At 39.7% G+C, this 18,764-nt stretch overlaps 1 protein-coding gene and 1 pseudogene across 2 annotated transcripts; both read right to left on the bottom strand.

Moving 5' to 3' along the window:
* Nucleotides 1-3,873: 3,873 nt before the first annotated feature.
* LOC132671528 (serine protease 58-like) lies at nt 3,874-8,092 on the bottom strand. 2 transcript variants are annotated; one of them, XM_060622416.2, is made up of 6 exons: nt 7,954-8,092; nt 7,519-7,632; nt 6,804-6,981; nt 6,112-6,365; nt 5,360-5,508; nt 3,874-4,990 (listed from the first exon to the last, which is right to left on the bottom strand). In XM_060622416.2, the coding sequence occupies exons 2-6, from the start codon at nt 7,574-7,576 to the stop codon at nt 4,841-4,843; spliced, it is 789 nt and encodes a 262-aa protein (XP_060478399.1). In that variant the 5' UTR covers nt 7,577-7,632; nt 7,954-8,092; the 3' UTR covers nt 3,874-4,840. The 2 variants fall into 2 exon arrangements, with proteins under 2 accessions (XP_060478399.1, XP_060478398.1); XM_060622415.3 differs by having other exon boundaries at nt 3,875-4,990; nt 7,519-7,639.
* An 8,323-nt stretch (nt 8,093-16,415) lies between these two features.
* Nucleotides 16,416-16,510, bottom strand: LOC132674058 (U6 spliceosomal RNA; annotated as a pseudogene).
* Nucleotides 16,511-18,764: the final 2,254 nt, after the last annotated feature.

The following is an 18,764-nucleotide window of genomic DNA, read 5'->3' as shown; positions in this document are numbered from 1 at the left end:
ACTTCTGTGATCATATTGCCCCTCTTTTTCTTGGACTTTTTTGCCTTCTTCTTATAAAGACACTTGTGATTACATTGGGCCCATCTGGATAATCCAGGGTATCTTCCCATATCAAGATTCTTAACTTAATCACATTTGTGAAGTCTCTTTTACTATGTAAAGTAATATATTCATAGGTTGTAAGGATTAGGATAGAGACAGTTTAGGTGGGGTGGGGGGAATTATTCTGTCTACTGCAACTCCCTACTATAACACTATAGAGGCTTTATAAACCAAATTGACATTTGAATCACAGCCCTCAAAAGTGGGCTAGGACATACATTCTGAACATTAATAAGTTAACTACATGGTCAATTAGGGTATCTAAATAGGAATCAGAGTCTTATGATATCCAGCTGCCCAGAATATAGTACAAAATTACTCATCATATTAGGCAAATTTCAACTCAAATAAGAAAAGATATGGGGAGCCTGGGTGGCTCAGTCGGTTAAGCGTCTGACTTCTGCTCAGGTCAGGTCATAATCTTGAGGTTTGTGAGTTTGAACCCTGCATTCGGCTCTATGCTGATAGCTCGGAGCCTGAAGCCTGCTTTGGATTCTGTCTCCCTCTCTCTCTGCCCCTCCCCCATTCGTGCTCTGTCTCTCTCTCTCTCTCTCTCTCTCTCTCTCAAAAATAAATAAACATTAATTTAAAAAAAAAGAAAAGAAAAGATAATCAACAGATGCCAACACCAAGATGATGAAGATGTTGGAGTTATCAAAGATTTTAAAGCAGCTATTATAAAAATGTTCAGCAACAGGCACATGAAAAGATGCTCAACGTCGCTCCTCATCAGAGAAATACAAATCAAAACCACACTCAGATATCACCTCACGCCAGTAAGAGAGGCCAAAATGAACAAATCAGGAGACTATAGATGCTGGCGAGGATGTGGAGAAACCGGAACCCTCTTGCACTGTTGGTGGGAATGCAAACTGGTGCAGCCACTCTGGAAAACAGTATGGAGGTTCCTTAAAAAAATTAAAAAAAGACCTACCCTATGACCCAGAAGTAGCACTGCTAGGAATTTACCCAAGGGATACAGGAGTACTGATGCATAGGGGCACTTGTACCCCAATGTTTATAGCAGCACACTGAACAATAGCCAAATTGTGGAAAGAGCCTAAATGTCCATCAAATGACGAATGGATAAAGAAGTTGTGGTTTATATAAACAATGGAATACTATGTGGCAATGAGAAAGAATGAAATATGGCCTTTTGTAGCAACGTGGATGGAACTGGAGAGTGTTATGTTAAGTGAAATAAGTCATACAGAGAAAGACAGATACCATATGTTTTCACTCTCATGTGGATCCTGAGAAACTTAACAGAAACCCATGGGGGAGGGGAAGGAAAAAAAAAAAAGAGGTTAGACAGGGAGAGAGCCAAAGCATAAGAGACCCTTAAAAACTGAGAACAAACTGAGAGTTAATGGGGGGTGTGAGGGAGGGGGGGTGGGTGATGGGTATTGAGGAGGGCACCTTTTGGGATGAGCACTGGGTGTTGTATGGAAACCAATTTGACAATAAATTTCATATTAAAACATAAATAAATAAATAAATAAATAAATAAATAAATAAATAAATGTGTAAAAAGTAAAAAAAAATGTTCAGTAAACAATTACAAATACTCTTGAATCAAATAGAAAAGAAACAGAAAATCTTAGCAAAGATTTATAGAAGATATAAAGACAAACCAAATGGAGATTTTAGAATTTAAAAATATAGTAACTGAAATAAAAAATTCATTAGATAGGTGTTCTAACTGAACCTAGGACTTAATTTTTAGAGGTTACTGAATGATAACACTGACAAGTCAATGCTGTTGAAAGAGTTTAGGGGCACCTGGGTGGCTCAGTCAGTTAAGCCTCCAACTTTGGCTCAGGTCATGATCTTGTGGTTTGTGGGTTCAAGCCCCATGTCAGTCTCTGTGCTGACAGCTCAGAGCCTGAAGCTTGCTTCGGATTCTGTATCTCCCTCTCTCTCTGCCACTCCCCTGCCCACGTGCTCTTGCTCTCTCTCAAAAATAAATAAACCTTAATTTTTTTTTTAAAAAAAGAAGAGTTTATTAAGAAGCATGCCCAGCCATGTAGGGCTACATGAGGAAGTACTAGGGTCAGTGAGGAGGCAGGAGGGGCAAGAGGGAAGCATAGGTACGAGTCTTTATTGTGGTTTCTGAAAGAAGGAATGGGTGATGCAGGGTAGTCAAGTAGAAGCAGGTTTAGGATCAAATAGTTGGAATAATTTTAGCAGACTCTGAGCTATCATGGTGATCTCTAGTTGTTCAGTACCTGGACCCAGGGTGATTTAGAGCAGGGGAAACATTGGCTTAGTGTATGAATGTTAAAGGAAGTGGTTGAGGTACAGATCTGGATTGGTTGGTTTGCATATAAAAAGAATGTGGTAGACGGAGTCACTACCTCCAGGAATTAGTTAGCTCTGGGAGGGCAGTCTTTTCCTATCCAGCAAGACTCCTAAGATGTGAAAGTATCATAAATATAGAAAATTAAAACATAATTAAAATAATGAGTTCAATAGCAAAATTGGCAAGCCAGAAGAGTCAGTGAACTTGAAGATAGAGCAATAGAAATGATCAATATGAACAACAGATGGAAAAGAGATATTTTAAAAATGAATGGATCCCCAGGGACCTGTGGGATAGTAACAGAAGATTTAACATTCGTGTTATCAAAGTTTCAGGAGAAGAAAAAGAACACTGAGCTGAAAAATATTTGAAGAAATAATGGCTCAAACTTCTCAAACTTGGCGAAGGACATAAACCTACAGATTCAAGAAACTGAATGTACCCCAAGCAGAATAAACTTTTAAAGATTCACACACAGACATGTCATAATCAAATCTCTGAAAAGGAAAAACAAAGAAAAACTTTTGAAAGCAGCCAGAGCCAGAGAGAAACAACGCATTCCCAACTGGGGAACAATGAATCAAATGATAGCAGATTTCCCCTCCTTGAAGAACAGAAGGAAGAGGCAAACAATTTCCAAGTTCTGAAAGAAAGACATTGTCAACCCAGAATTTTTTATCCCGTAAAAAATATCCTTCAAGAAAGAAGGTGAAGAAACACTGAGAGGCTTTATCACCAGCAGACTTGCTTTAAAAGAATGGCTGAAAAACTATTCAGATAGAAAGGAAATGGCAATGAAAGGATTCTTGGAACATCATGAATGAAAAAAAGATCAGTGGAATTATACAGATTGCATGCTATAGAACATTCTTGAAGTGACAAAATTATAGTGATGGAGACTAGATCAGTGGTTGCAAGGGTTAGGGTCAGGAGAAGGTGTGATTATTATTGAAAAAAATATTTTTTAATGTTTATTTATTTTTGAGAAAGAGAAAGAGGGAGAGAGAGACACACAGCACAACCGGGCGAGGGGCAGAGAGAGAGGGAGACACAGAATCCGAAGCAGGCTCCAGGTTCTGAGCTGTCAGCACAAAGCCAGACACGGGGCTCAAACTCACGGAGTGTGAGATCATGACCTGAGCCGAAGTTGGATGCTTAACCAACTGAGCCACCCAGATGTCCCAGGAGAAGTGTATTAAAGTGTAACACAAAGAAGTTTCTTTCTGGTGATTGGGTGATAGAATAGTTTTGGATCCTGTTTGTGGTAATGGTTACGGAATCTATGCATGCAGTAAGATTTCAAATTTCACCATTCAAAACGAGTGTATGTAAAGAAAGACTGGTGAAATCCAAATAAAATCTGAATTTGATTGAACAGCATTGTACCAATGTGAATTTCCTGATTTTGGCATTTTATTATGGTTAGAGAAAATATTATCATTGGGGCAAGATTGGGTACACAGAAACTCTCTTGTAATATTTTTACAATTTTTTATCCTAAACAATTTCAAAATAAAATGTTATTAGGACCTATATCAATGGTTTTTAAAAATCTGATAATTGATAAAGGTAGGATAAGAACAGGTGAATGCAGGATTTGGAGAAAATCAGCTGAACTGGTATACGATAGATTTTGGTTGGTTCAGTGAGATCATTATTTGCCACACTCCCACTAATCTATACACACAAATGTACATGTGCATACTCGCAAACACACACAAACACAGTTATATTCACCTAGATTTCAGCATTTCCTTATTATCCTTCTAGCATTCTTTTTCTAGCCATTTACCTTATTTTTCTGTGCTTAGCATTAGGAAAGATCTGTCAGGAGATCTGACCCATTTAATTCCTCTCTGTACCTACTTCTGCTTCAACTCCTAACCCTTTCTGAAACCCTTATAGTGCTTGTTAGCATAAAATTCTAACCTCTATTTCTAACAATTATTTGCCAGCAGCCTACTTAACATTGCAATATTTACTGAGCCTTATTAGGTATGATGGGTATGATGAGAGGACACAGGCCTGACACAGAGGCCTGACTCAGCACTAAGTGGTGTGAAACAAAGGAGACACCCTAAAGCTGCCACATCTCACTGTCACATTTCTGGGACCCATATGTCCTCTGGATGGCAGGGGCTGGAGAAGAACTTCTCCATAAAAGTCTGCGGAAACCATTGCAGGTGAGTAGGAAGTTGGAGGAGAGGAAAAGAGTGGTGAGAAGGTAGCTTATTTAGGAGAACGTTATCCAGCTCAAATCCTTTGGTGATCAGGCTAGGACTGAAAAAGGATAAGAGAAGTCAAAATAATAGAAGGAACCGAAAATTTCTTATAGCTAAAGGCTCTATTCCCATCTTGTTCTGAGGCTAAAGGGAAAAGAGGGTCAAGGATGGTAGACCCAGTTCTGAGGCCACTGGGAGAGGGAACAGAGAGAGCTCAGTTGCTGTGGATAACTTTGTGGATCCAGTCTGTATAGCGGGACACCTTGGTGTAGTAGCCAATATCACCTTTCAAAATACACCCTGCTGACCAAGATAGGATCCCATGGAGCTGATTTTGGCACAGGATTGGGACAGCATCTAATTCCTGTTAGAAAAAGGACAGATGGGTCAGACAGGATAGCCAAAACAAAGATGACCTAGTGCCAAGTCCCTGAGGGGCCCAGAATAGAAAGACTTAGGGGATAAGGACAGGGAGAAATGTCTGGTGGACATCTTGGGCCCCCCCAACTACTTCTAGGCCACATCAGAGTTAGCCATAAAGAGATAAGACCACTCTGAGATGTTTCCCCCCTAGCATCTAAGTTCATTCATTATTGGAAGGACACAGTCTTTCCCGGATCCCATATACATTGATCTCTTCTTGAATGTAGGGACAGGAGATTGGAATGGTTGAGGGAGATACGTGGACCCCAAAACAGCCCCAAACTCAAATGGGCAGAGAGAAAAGAGTTACCTTACATGAGTGTGTGTTCTCCAGAGATGATCCTGCACAGAACATGTTTTCTGTGATTTTGATAGGAATTTGTCTTACAAGGGACTCTTGGCAGTCATCATTAGAAAACCAAAAGACAGTCTGGTTTATCTGGATATCAGGTTCTGGGTCTGAGCACATGAGTGTGCACACATGCGCACACACAAACACAGAGGGAGAGAGACAGAAGAGGCTTTGTTTCTCTTTGATCCTTCACATATTCATCTTTCTTTCTTCTCCCCTTCCCTCCCTCTTTTCTGTTATTAATCGCTCCATCATTCAGTGAATCATCATTCAGAAAAAGCCAACATGAAAAGGAACCAGAGAGGAAGAAAAAATAATGAAATGAATAAACCAAGTCTGGTCCCAGTGTTGTAAAACTGCATGCCTTGGGCTTGTGTGTACATGCTTTTATTTGTGAATGCTTGTCTGTAAGTTACTAATGAATGAGCCACACTCAGCATCACCAGTAGGATTACCTGCCAATCCCTTCCTCACCCAGACACCCTTTCACCCTCACCTGGGTGATGAATGAGGCAAGAACACTGGATTCCTTTAACAGCTACATTACCAATTTGGGCCTCAATTTCCAAATGAATAAAACTAGAGGTTGAGATATTATAAGTTCTCAGGGCTCTTCCAGATCTCATAATCTATAATAATAATTATATGATAATACTCTTTGTGTGGGTACGCAAGGAGCACTAAGGGTCTGTCTTGGGAGGGTTACTCACTGAAATTCCTCCATTCCCAGCCCCAGCCAGAGACAGTGCACTTTTCCCCTCTTCTGTCATTCGTGGTATTGGGTAGAACCACCAGCTTGACCTGATCCTTGAGCTCTAGGGGATGATTCAGCTTGATGAGCATAAGGTCATGCTCAGCAGAATCCCGGGTAAAATCTGGGTGTTGGACAATAAATGTGGGTCTTAAGTTCCCCATCTTGTTTTGAAAATTCTCTTTTGAAGCCGCAACGTTTATCTCAAGAAATCTGGAAAAGGCCATGAAGGATTAGTAGAAGAAGGAGATATTTTCCTATTGTTCAACTTGTATCTTTTCTACCCCAACTTGCTTTGTGACTTTGCATGAGTTCCTTCCATAACTTGGCAAGACCTCCATCTCCTTGTCTGGCAAATGAGCAATTGCTACTGCAGTTCTATAATTCTTTGATCTGTACCACATTGTATATAGGCTTTTTATCCCAATGGATTCATCCCCTAGTCCTCGGCTTCCCCAATTCCCTCAGTCTACATCATCCCACCCAAAAATCGAACTCATAACCACCTACATCTACTTCCTGCCTCCTTCCAATAACTTCTCAGGCTTGAGAGCCCCTGGGCAAGTCTCTTCACGGCTGAGCCTCAGTACCCCTTTAACAATCTCAGTGACTAAGGGGGACCACTTTTCCTTCTAGGACTCCATTACTCACGGTAAGAAGCAGTGGGCTGCAGTGAGAACCCACTGTTTGTGGATCAGGGTCCCCAAACAAGGCTCATATTCTGAGTTCAGGAAAACCAGAAAGGTTGGTGCAGTTTCTATGCTCATCTGGTTGAATTGCTGGGCTAATTTTACTTGTGTTGGTGTTGGTGTTACAATTATTGTTACCACTGTCAGATAAGGGAAAGGAGAGCAGAATTTTAGAGACAGGTGCAGACATTCCAGAGTATAGAAGTTTGGAATATTTTATGTGGAAGTGCTTTGAAATGGTCAATGTGTTACTGATATAGGAGGTGTTGTTGGACCACTCAGGGTCCTTCTGCTAATTTTCCCTTAGGCTTTCCTCTGAATTTATATACTCCTTATTCACTCCTCTTCTCCTTCCTTCCTTCTTCTTGATACCTCTCTATTTTCTTCAAGCTTTCTTCCTAGCTATATAGCAAAATCACATTCTTTTGCCAAGACCCACCATCCTTTGTGTCAAGTCTTATTATCTCAGTCTGAATCTTCTCTTGCACCCATGGAGCCAGAGGAAAATCAGTGGGCTCTAGATATCTCTGAGTATTCTAGGAAACTTCTAATCACTGGGGTCCTAAATTCTTATCTAAGTAATGTACTCTCTACCCACCTTATCTAGACCCATTTCCTACACTTTCCTCCAATATGACCTTTTCAAAATTTAAGCCAAAATAGAAACCTGCACTCACCAGTCACTGTCAGAATGCTGAAGACTAGAAAGAGGCGGTTCATATCTGTGATCTCCATGCTCTCTTGCAGTAAGAAGATCTGGGAAGGGAGTGAACTACAACAAACCTGGTCTCCTGGAAGCTTTGCAAAGGGAGAAATATCAAGGAGGTGTAGGGACATTCAAGGGAGCAAAGTTCTCTCAACCAAGGTAGTATGCCACCAAAGGGAGGAAAGATAGCCAGGCCAGATCCTATCTCTCTAGAGTGTCTGTCCTCCCATTGTAGCATGTGAAATTTCTCCAAGGTGAAATGCCTGACCACTGAGGGATGGCCTATAAGCCAAGAGCTTTGCTATACTTTATTAGCAAAGAGAAATCTCAACTGGCCATTTGTGTCTGCCTTGTTCCACTGTCTCCCATAATACTTCAGCTCCCTGGTTCCCTTACATTTACTTACCTGTCCTCACTTAGTGTGGCTGATCTTCACCTCTCTGTGTGACATTAATAGCCCTCAACTTTCAAATAAACTCCCTCCTCTCTGAGCTACAGATCCCCCTCACCTAACAAGCTGAGTCTTCCCCCATGTCACATTGACTCTTGCTCTAATGTCACACTGGCTCCACCCCATGGCATCCTCTCATGTCACATTGTCCCCATACTATGTCATCCTCCCTCTAACCCCTAGATACCACTGGCCTCTCCCTGAAACTTTGCAGAGCCAAGTAGAGACAGGCAGGGCTCAATATGGAGTTCCCTTGGAATAGAGTCAAAGGGATACCAAAAAAGAATGTATCAGTTGGTTTTTGCTGCATAGAAATTTTCTTAAAACTTAGTGGCTTAAAATGGTAGTCAATTATTTGTTCACAATTCTGTGGGTTGCCAATTTGGGATGGGCTTAGCTGGGAAGTTCTTCTCTCAGCAGGACTCATTGATGCATCTGTGATCAGCTGGCAGTCAGTGGTCCTACAAACATGTCTAGTGGTGGCTGGTTGTCGGCTTTAGAGTGATGAGAGTAACAAGGCCATGTGTCTATCATCCAACAAGCTAGTCCAAGATCATCTATATGATAGCAGTTGCAAGGTTCCATAGATTAGAAAAATGGTAAACCCCAATGCCCAAATGTTCAAGCCTGTGCATTATCACATTTGCTAATGTCCCACAGGCCAAATCAAGTTGCGTGGCCAACTCAGATTCACAGGGTAGAAAAGAGTCCACTGTTTGACGGGAAAATCTGTAAAATCGTATTACAAGGGCACAGATAGAAGAAGGGGGATAGTTTTTGGCCATTTTTTCTTGCCATTTTATTGTGTAAATTTTCAAACGTACAAAAAATTTAAAAGCACTGTACCATGAAGACTGCATGCCCACCACCTATTTTCTTCAGCTAACACTTTACTATATTTGTGTTATTACATAGCTATCCATCTATAGTTATGGCTTTTGTTACCATCTACCACATACAGTCAACCAGCTCATCACCTGCAATCTGGCTTCACCTCCCACCTCTCTGACAGCATCTCCTTTTCTCACAGCTGCTTCCCTCACCATATAAGTCCTGAGTTGCCGTAATAGCTTTCAAACTGGACTTCCTTAACAAGCTCTCTCTTTCTCTATCCAGTTTGCCAGATTGATTTTTTTTTTCATTTGTTGTACTCTTGCTTAAAAGCTTGCTGTGGTCCCTAGTGCCCATTATTTCATGTCTAAACTCCTTTGCTTTGCTGCCAAGGCCCTCAGTAATCTGGTATTAATCCATGACTGTAGGAATATGACATAATGGGCAGAGTCAGAGTTCCTTGGCAATCTCAAAAGTAGCCTGTGTCTTTGAGAGATCTGTTGGTAAATTTCTCATCTCTCTCTGACCAACTTTAAAATTGGCTGTAATCAATGGCTTTTAGGCCTTTTAGCTTGGCCCCACCTGAACATCTCCCATCAGCACCCCATAAGAATCAGTTTCTGCTCTGACCTGGATATCTTCTCCTTGGCTCTTGGTCAAAATCCCTGGACTTTCATTCTTCTATGGTCTCTGTGTCCCTACTGGTGAGCAAGGACTGGCTCCTCCCCCTGGCATTTTATCAAACAGTGGTCTTATTTTGAATATATTCTTCTGATTGGCTATTAGCCCTTCTATCCTTACTGGGTTCATACAAGAAAGGATTCCCATCCATCCTCTGATATGACTATACCCCTCACTACACTGAAGAGTAGACTTTACTCCCTATCTGTGCTAATTCCTGTCTGGTACCCACTGAGCTCCACTTATTCAGACTAGGTTTTAAGAGGCCCTCAGATTCCAGTTTGCGTCCACTGTCCCTCTCACCAAAGTGTTCCCTGGTACATTATTTTTCTCTCTTATGTACTAGACTTTTCACTCTGGGCCAGCTAGTTTCTTCAGTGTTATTTTTAATTTTTTTTTTTAAATTTAATGTTTATTTACTTTTGAGAAAGAGAGAGAGATGGGGGGGGTGGGCAGAGAGAGAGGGAAACACAGAATCCGAAGCAGGCTCCAGGCTCTGAGCTGTCAGCACAGAGCCTGACATGGGGCTCGAACTCACAAGGCGCAAGATCGTGACCTGAGCCAGTCAGACACTCAACCAACTGAGCCACCCAGGTGCCCCTCTTTGGTATTATTCACATTGATCATTTTCCTACATGCTTCCTTTCATTCTTTGGCTCACTGTACAGACACATTTGGGGGCATCTACCCAACCCCACCTCTTGTTAGGGAGTCTGCTCCTGCCCACAACCCTTGCTAAGTGACTCAAGCTTGGATACCAAAGGGTCAGAATCTGGAGACACCTCAGAGACACCTCCTGGATCAATGTAGCTCTACTTCAGTGCCCAAACCCAGTTCTGCCTAACCTGGGTCTGACCCTTCCACATTCATAGCTCATCCTATCCTCACATGCTTCTGGATGGTCTCAGACTTAAGAAGTTCCATTTACCTGGACATACACTTTCTTGGGATGAATGAGTGAATACCACCTATCTCCTGACTTACAGCTCCCAATAGGCTTCCACACTGACCTGACCTAAAGATAATCTAAGCTCCCTGGCTTGACTCGGGTCACTTCCTTGAGTGTTAATGGGAAAAGCATTTCCAGATTATGGTCTTTGATCCCAAGGATCAGGTACTTGACACCATTGGCATGAGATTAAATCTTTTTTCTTTTAAAAGTTTAATATAATGACACACAATAAATTGCACATATTTAAAATGTACAATTTGGTCATTCCTGAAAGATTTCTTAAGCCCTTCTGTGATTCCTCCTCTTTCCCTCCAACCCACCACACTATCACCAGGCAACCACTTTCTGTTACTATAGATTAATTTATATTTTCTAGAATATTGGATACATAGAATCATTACAGCATAGTCTTTTTTGATCTGGCTACTTTCACTCAGTGTAATTAGTTTGGATTCATACATGTTGTTGTGTGACTCTAGAGTTCATTTATTTTCACTTCTGAGTAGTATTCCATTGTATTGATATACCAAAATTTGTTTACCTGTTGATGGATATTTGGGTTGTTTGCAGTTTTGCATTATACAATTAAAGCATCTGTGAACACATAATATATGTGGGTCTTTATGTAAGCATATATGTGCATATGTGTCTTTATGTAAACAAATGCTTCCTCTTCTCTTGGGTAAATAAATAGAGGCAAAATAGATGGATCATATATAGTAAGTGTACATTTAACTTTTAAAGAAACCGCCAAATTGTTTTTCAATATTTTACATTCTCACCAGAGGTGAAAGAGTTCCAGTTACTCTGTATCTTCACCAGTACTTGGGATGTTCAGTCTTTTTTTGAAAAAAATTTAACTGAGATATAATTGATATATAACATTGTATTAATTTTAAGTGTACAGTGTGTTCAGTCTTTTTAATTTCAGCTATTCTCCTGTGAAATAGTGTTTCATTTCCTTATGACTAATGATTTTGAACATATTTTCATGTGCTTATTTGTCATCCATATATCCTCTTTGATAAAGTGTCTGTTCAAATCTTTTGCCCATTTTAAAATGGATTGTTTCATTCCTTATAATTGAGATGTGAAAGGTTTTTAATATATTCTGGATGGGAGTCCTTCAATACTTCCAACAGCTGGAAGAATGAACTCCTGTAGATCTATCCACATGCTTCTTCTCTAGACCTGCTTGTTCCCAATTTTTGAATCTTTCTTCCAAACCCCTGACTAAGCAGCTACACTATTCATCACATGAGTCTTATATTTTAGGCTACTTTTCTTTCCATATAATATAGATGACCAGGTGTACCACCAAAGCTCTTCCAATTACTGCTACCTTCTAGGGCCATCTTTGAATGAGGATTCTAATATAGTGGCTCATTTCTTGCTTCACCATATACCAAGCTGATCTATCTGTATATCAAAACAGGTTTTTTTCTTTTCCATGAAGTGATCATAGGGACTTGCCTGTCCTCCTTTCTACCATTCCCCACCTCCCCAAAAAACCACATGAGTGTAACCTGAGAGAGAGGCAATGGTGCCATAGAGGTGAATGAACCAGAAGTCTAAGCCACCTACATATGCAGCTAACTTGACCTCTGGCCCTGCTCATGACTAACCCTAAATGTACCATTTCCATCTCACTATGGACTTCTACTGGGCTCACATGACCTTATGGCTTAGTGGATCTGACAGAACACACCTTGTAATGAACAGTTCTGGCTGCATAGCCACTGTATGTCCCAAGATCAGGTGTTCTGTCTATACCAGGGCCTAGTAGCACATCAGGAACCGTACTTTTAATGATGTCTACTGTAGATGGTATAACATTGTTCCAGAACTCTAAAGTATACATAGTGATTCTCTTACTAGGGCTTGCTGTAAATTATATAAAATGTCTTTTCCCATCACAGATACCTCTTACAGCATAGATCTGCCAGGAAGTATAGCTTAAGGTCTCTCTTGAAGTTATAGGCAAGATGCTGTCCGGGGCTGCAGTCATCTGAAGGCTTGACTGGGGCTGGAGGAACTGCTTCTGACATGGCTCATTCACATGGCTTTTGACAGAAAGCCTAGCTCCTTTCCACATGAATCTCTCTGAAAGGGATGCTTCAGTGTCCTTATCGTATGGTACCTGACCTCCTTCACAGTAAGTGATCCAAGAGAGAACAAGGAATAAAGCTGTAATGTCTTAGAAGACACATACTATCACATCTGCAATATTTTATTTGTTAGAACTAAGTCACTAATGCCAGCCCACACTCAAGGGAACAGGCATTAAGCTCTTTCTCTTGAAGGAAGAAATATCAAAGAATTTGTGGGCATATTTAAAACCATCACACATGGTACCTTCAGTATAGTGGATCATAGTGATATGCAGAATGCCCAGGCAGTCCAGGTTCCTTGGGTTATATTATGACAGAGGGTGAAAGATTTAACCCTTGTCAGGAGTGTAAATGTCTCTGTCATTCATATATTTCTGTTCCCATTCCTCGATAGCAATAGAAATGAATGTATTTGCTAATCAATGCAAGGTACCAGAGGCTGGAACCTCTGTTCCAGCAGAGATTACATCTGGCATGGCAACTGCAATCAGGGCAATTATATGGCTGACTTTATTATTCCTTAGGATCAGACATTTTTTAAGAGCCAGTGGACTAGTGAATTAAATGGGGATAAATGAGGGCCAGTATTCTTTAGGTCTTAAACGGTAGCATAAAACTCTGCCATTCCCTCAGGACATGATATTGTTTTTAGTTACTATCATGTGAAGGTGCAAATCAGTTTCAGATATTTCACTTTGTCTTCCCCACTAATACAACTTTTATCCCACAGTGCAAGAAATCATGGGGTGTCTGGCTGGCTCAGTCAGTTAAATGTCTGACTTTGGCTCAGGTCATTATCTCATGGTTCATGAGTTCAAGCCCCACATTGGACTCTGTGCTGACAGCTCAAATCCTGGAGGTTGCTTCCGATTCTGTCTCCCTCTCTCTCTGCCCCTCCCCTGCTCATGCTTTGTCCCTCAAAAATAAACATTAAAAAAATTAAAAAAAAAAAAAGAATAAACATTAAAAAAAGGAAAGGAAATCAATGTGGAGGTTCTGCCAGTTACCAAGTATTCTATTCCAATTATACACTGGAGAACCAGAGAAATTATTCTTTCTTACTTTAGTTTTCTCCATAGCATTTATCACCATCCACTAATAGTACTTTATTAAGTATAACTTAATATACTTAATTCATTATACTTAATATACTTATTCATCTTATTTATTATCTGTCTCCCCAATGAATCTAATTTCCATAAGGACAGGCATTTTTTTCTTTGTTAAAAAACTGTTTTATTTCCAATGCCTACAAAGTGCCTAACACATCACAAAAACATAGTTCTAGCATATAGCAGGTATTCAGTAGATATTTGTTAAATGAAAGATTATATAGTGCCTCTCAACATAAGTTCATTACTGTTATTGTTATAATTGCCCTAAGATTGATTTTTCCATCTCTCCCAGCAAGTACGAATTCAAGTGTGGAATGTTCACTCTGGAGCAAATTAGGGGAAAGTTTCTATAAGTGGATCAGAGATGACTGATGGCACTAAATGTCCCACAGAACAATGTATGCTCTGGTGGTGGACTGAGAGGTGGAAGGCAGCCCGTGAGGGACACCACTCCAGGGTTCTCAGCACTTTCGCTCTCTCTCTCCTCTCCTAATGTGAACTGAAGTACATATATTTAATCTCTCACATTTTCCAGTGGTAATTGTTGGTGTTTTTGGCCTCTTAAAATGGCATTTCTTGTTTTTAAAGCATTGAATCATAAAATATTTAAATATTTTCAGGCTTTCTCTTGAAAATTTGGAAGATATGGCTATTGACATATTTACTGGTGCTTAGCAGTGTACCCTCATATTAAATGGGCATGTGCTTTCCTATTTCATCACAGTCTTCACCACTCTTCATTGCCTTTTTCACTTGAAGGCTAAGTGAAAGTTATCATTCACCAATGTATGAAAGAAGTGAAGAAAAAGTGATGGAGCTTTTATATCCAAGTCCATATAAAAATTTGGAAAAATAAAATGTAGACAGAGAAATACACATTTCAAGAACAATGGGGAGAGAGTTTTTAGGAGGTAAGAGAGAACAGAGACTATTCCTAAGCATTTAATATGTAACATGCAGGGGTGCCTGGGTGGCTCAGTCGGTTAGACGTCTGATTCTTGATTTTGGCTCAGGGTATGATCCCATGGTTTGTGAGATTGAGCCCTACATCGGGCTCTACGAATGGCAGCTCAGAGCTTGCTTGGGATTCTCTCTCTCTCTTTCTCTCTCTTTCTCTGCTCCTCCTCCACTCATGCCCTCTCTCTCTCTCAGAATAAATAAACATTTAAAAAATATATAATATGCAAACAAAGTAAGACTAGGTACATGAGTGCAATTCAAGATAAAAGGACCATGAATTTGCAACCCTTATTCTAATCCAATAAAGAGGAATAAATAATATATTCTACCTACTGTATAATTTGCAAGGTACTGATTTCTTTTCTTAAAAATCTGTAATTCACATTATTATGCCTGGAAATTTTAGTATTTTTATCATATTGACATTTTACCCCCAAGATACATACTGTGCCATTTCAACCCCCAAAATTTTCCCTTTAGGAATGAAAATACAGAAAGATTATTGCTAATTCATATGCTTCATCACTGTTGCTTTCTTGTTTGCTTAAAGGTTTTGTAATTCTAGCTGAAGAAATATTTATTTAAATTCTTAACTAAGGACCCTCATTCTTTTCAATTTCAATTTGGGGAAAAGTAATTTACTCTTACTGTTGCTTTCAGTTGATGGTTTTCAGATCCAATAACAGTAAAAGTAAAATTGCATATTGTAATTCTGAATTCTGGGGTGTCCTTAGCTAGCAAATATACATGATGACTAAAAAAAGTAACAACATCATCTGGATGTTTTTTAAAAGGTCAAAAACAAATCCATCACAATCCCAGCATTAAGCTCAGCTTAAATGGTAGTTAGGGTATTGGCACATAGTTGTCAAACTCTCTCAAGAAAACAAGAGTGTTCTTATATTTATCTCAGTAGGTCTTTCTCGGTCCACCACCTTTCTGATCTTCATTGAAGAAAGTTATAAAAATAAGGCAGTTATTGAGCCCAATATTCACTGATAGCCAAGCAGGAAGCTTCTGGATGTGAACCAGACTGGGGGTGACTCATTGGAAGCCAAATGTTTGTATGGAAAGCTTTTCCTGAAATCGCACAAAAGCAAATATTTATAAACATGCTAAAAAAGCATTTTGGAACTCTTGGGAGAAAGGGTTAAAATATTGCCACCCATTCCTAATGACACCATTTTGATAAAACGTTACTTTGCTATCATCGTGCTGACCCAGGCACTAAGTCTTTCAGAAACAAGTTTGCTATAATTGGTAGGACTGTCCTGACTCACAGTATTTCTTATTTTGAAATATGATTCTATTTTGATAACCTCACCAATCTGTATTTTGAATGCATCAAAAATTCATGTGTTACTTATGAAAGTTTTAAGTTTCCTATAGATATGCCTCAATTGCAATCTACATAGAATTCATAAGAAAAGAGTGGTTACAAATGGAAATTTGTTTCTTGCTGAGCAAACTTTGACCTCAAATGGTATAAGCATATATTGAAATTCTGTACCTTAACGTTGCCTGTTGTTTTAAAAAAACAAGCAAATAAGAAATCTTTGTTTTTATTCTGACAGAAATTTTTGGCACACATCAGGTTCCTGCTTAGATTTATCAGGCCTTCACTTGCGACCCTAGAGCCCATGACTGAGACTGATTTGGGGCCTATGGGAAGTCAGCTCCTGTTAGAGGCTACCTCTGAAGGTGATATGATGGTAGCAGTGGAAGTTTGGTGCTTTTTCCATCTGGTGCAGACAGGAAGTGGTCAGGCCAAGAGGCTAGCCCCTCCTGCTAAACCATGTGCAGGGGCCATGCTAATCTCTATAGTGTTCCAATTTTAGTATATGTGCTGCTGAAGTGAGCACTTGTTGGCATAATTTAAAAAGGACGTTGAGCCACACAGGCAATCAATGATTGAACTCATCTTTGAAATAAACAGTGGTACTCTTGAAGAATTTTGTCTTATATCCAAAAAACCAATGAGAAGTGGTTATAAAGAGATGTGAATACAGAAGCTAGTATCAAGGAGAGATAATACTATCTTTGATCTCCATATTTAGGGCTGGTATTATCTTTTTCTGTAAGAAAACATCCTAACCAGATTAGTGTATGGGGACTGTGGTTATAGATATAGCCCTGCTACCTTTAGCCAAGATCATGAGAAAATGGGTTCTCTAGATAAATGAATTTCCTAGATTTCTGGGGTTTCCCCCATTAAGTACCAAAATGTAAAAAAAAAAAAAATTAACTATAGAAAATGTAAGGACATCTGTGAAGTATGATTGAAGGGGTAGGGGCAGTTAAATGAAAAGTTTTTACTTCTCTCTTTATGCTCTTCTATAAAGAATGAAGTTTTAAATAAAATGAATACATACTACTTTGTTATTTTTAAAAATTTACTTGAGGGGCACCTGGGTGGGGTGGCTCATTTGGTTAAGCATCCGACATTGGCTCAGGTCATGATCTCACTGTTTGTGGGTTCAAGCACCACATTGGGTTCTGCACTGACAGCTCAGAGCCTGGAGCCTGCTTTGGATTCTGTGTCTCCCTCTCTCTCTACCCCTCCCCCACTTGTGCTCTCTCTGTCTCAAAAATAAATAAATAAACTTAAAAAAATCAATTAAATAATAATAAAAATTTACTTGAAACTTTTTCTTTATTTTTTTCTTTCCTTCCTTCCTTCCTTCCTTTTTTTTTTTTTTTAGAGAGAGAGAGAAGAGAAGGAAGAAGAGGGGCAGAGGGAGAAAGAGAATCCCAAGCAGGCTAGCGTGGAGCCCTACGTGGGGCTTAATCTCAAGACTGTGAGATCATGACCTGAGCAGAAATCAAGTCAACCAAATGACTTGCCACTCAGGCACCCCTGAAACTATTTCTACATAAATAAATGGGTTACATATTTTAACCTCTCAAACAGAGCCAAACTGAGTTTTCTACTGAAGATTCATTATCAGAATTATAAAACTCAATTCTCTATACTATAAAGCAATGATACCCTCAGGTAGTCCTGGAATGTACTGAATGGTTCATTCCTACACTGAATGTCCTCAGACTTTTAATTTATTTCTCACAAATTTCTTGCTGTCTGCTTTGAGATTGTCAGCTGTCATTTCAGACTGACAGAATTCCACCTATCTTTAGCAGCCTCTCTTTCAAATTTGTTGTTTTAATTTGATGCTCCTAATTGGCTGACTGGTTGGTAAGTCACATAAACAAACTTGTTAATAATCTATGTAAAATTAAATTAAATGGGCATAGAGTATATGTCCACGGGTCACTCCTATGAGCAATGTACCAAAAAAAAAAAAAAAAAAAAAAAAAAGCTTTAGTGCATTTACTTGGAGATTTCAGTCTTATCCTTTCTATCTGGATCCCAGCTGTGATTCAGATACTAGATGACACTGGATAAAAGATATATATGAGTGAAATGATGCTCTGCTCTCATTTAATGAAATGAAGTACATCCTTTCTTCCTTCCCTCATGAAAGTGCTCAATAGTCCAGGTAGATGCATGTGATATTAAACTGGAGCTCTTCTCATTCTTCAGGCTAACTGGAATGATAGCCATGGACTTGTTGCCAGTTCTAGAATAATATTTTAAATTAGAAATAATTGCCAGCATTTGGATAAGAATTAATTTATAGTAAATGTTCCCAAATGTGATAAATGTATATTTGGTCTTTGTGGTTCTTGACATAGAGCTTCTACCCTTAGAATTTCCTGAAACAGGTGCCAGGAGCACCCCTCTTAAGAACACCCTTTCAACCACACCTGAGTTGTATATGCTAATGAGATGACTCTGGTGGACCCCTATGTGGCTTTAGCATGTGGGCTTGCCAGAGGAGCCAACCTTGTTAGTGAGCTAGAACTTTCAGCCCCACCCCGCTGACCTCCAGGGAGGAGAGAGAAGCTGGAGATAGACTTAGTCACAACCATGCCTATGTAGGGCAATCTCCATCAAAACCACTAAATGATGAGATTCAGAGACCTTCGTGGCAGATAAACATATCAAGGTATTGGGAGGGTGATATGCCCAGAGATGGCATGGAAGCTCTTTGCCCTCCCAATCCCATCTTGTATCTTGCCCAACATATCTCTTCCTTTTGGCTGTTCCTGAATTGT

Source organism: Panthera onca, chromosome C1 (genome assembly GCF_046562875.1).
Source record: "Panthera onca isolate mPanOnc1 chromosome C1, mPanOnc1 haplotype 2, whole genome shotgun sequence".
NCBI classification, from domain to species: Eukaryota; Metazoa; Chordata; class Mammalia; order Carnivora; family Felidae; genus Panthera; species Panthera onca.
The sequence above is the reverse complement of the archived record's forward strand: the minus strand, read 5'-3'. Positions and strand labels throughout refer to the sequence as shown.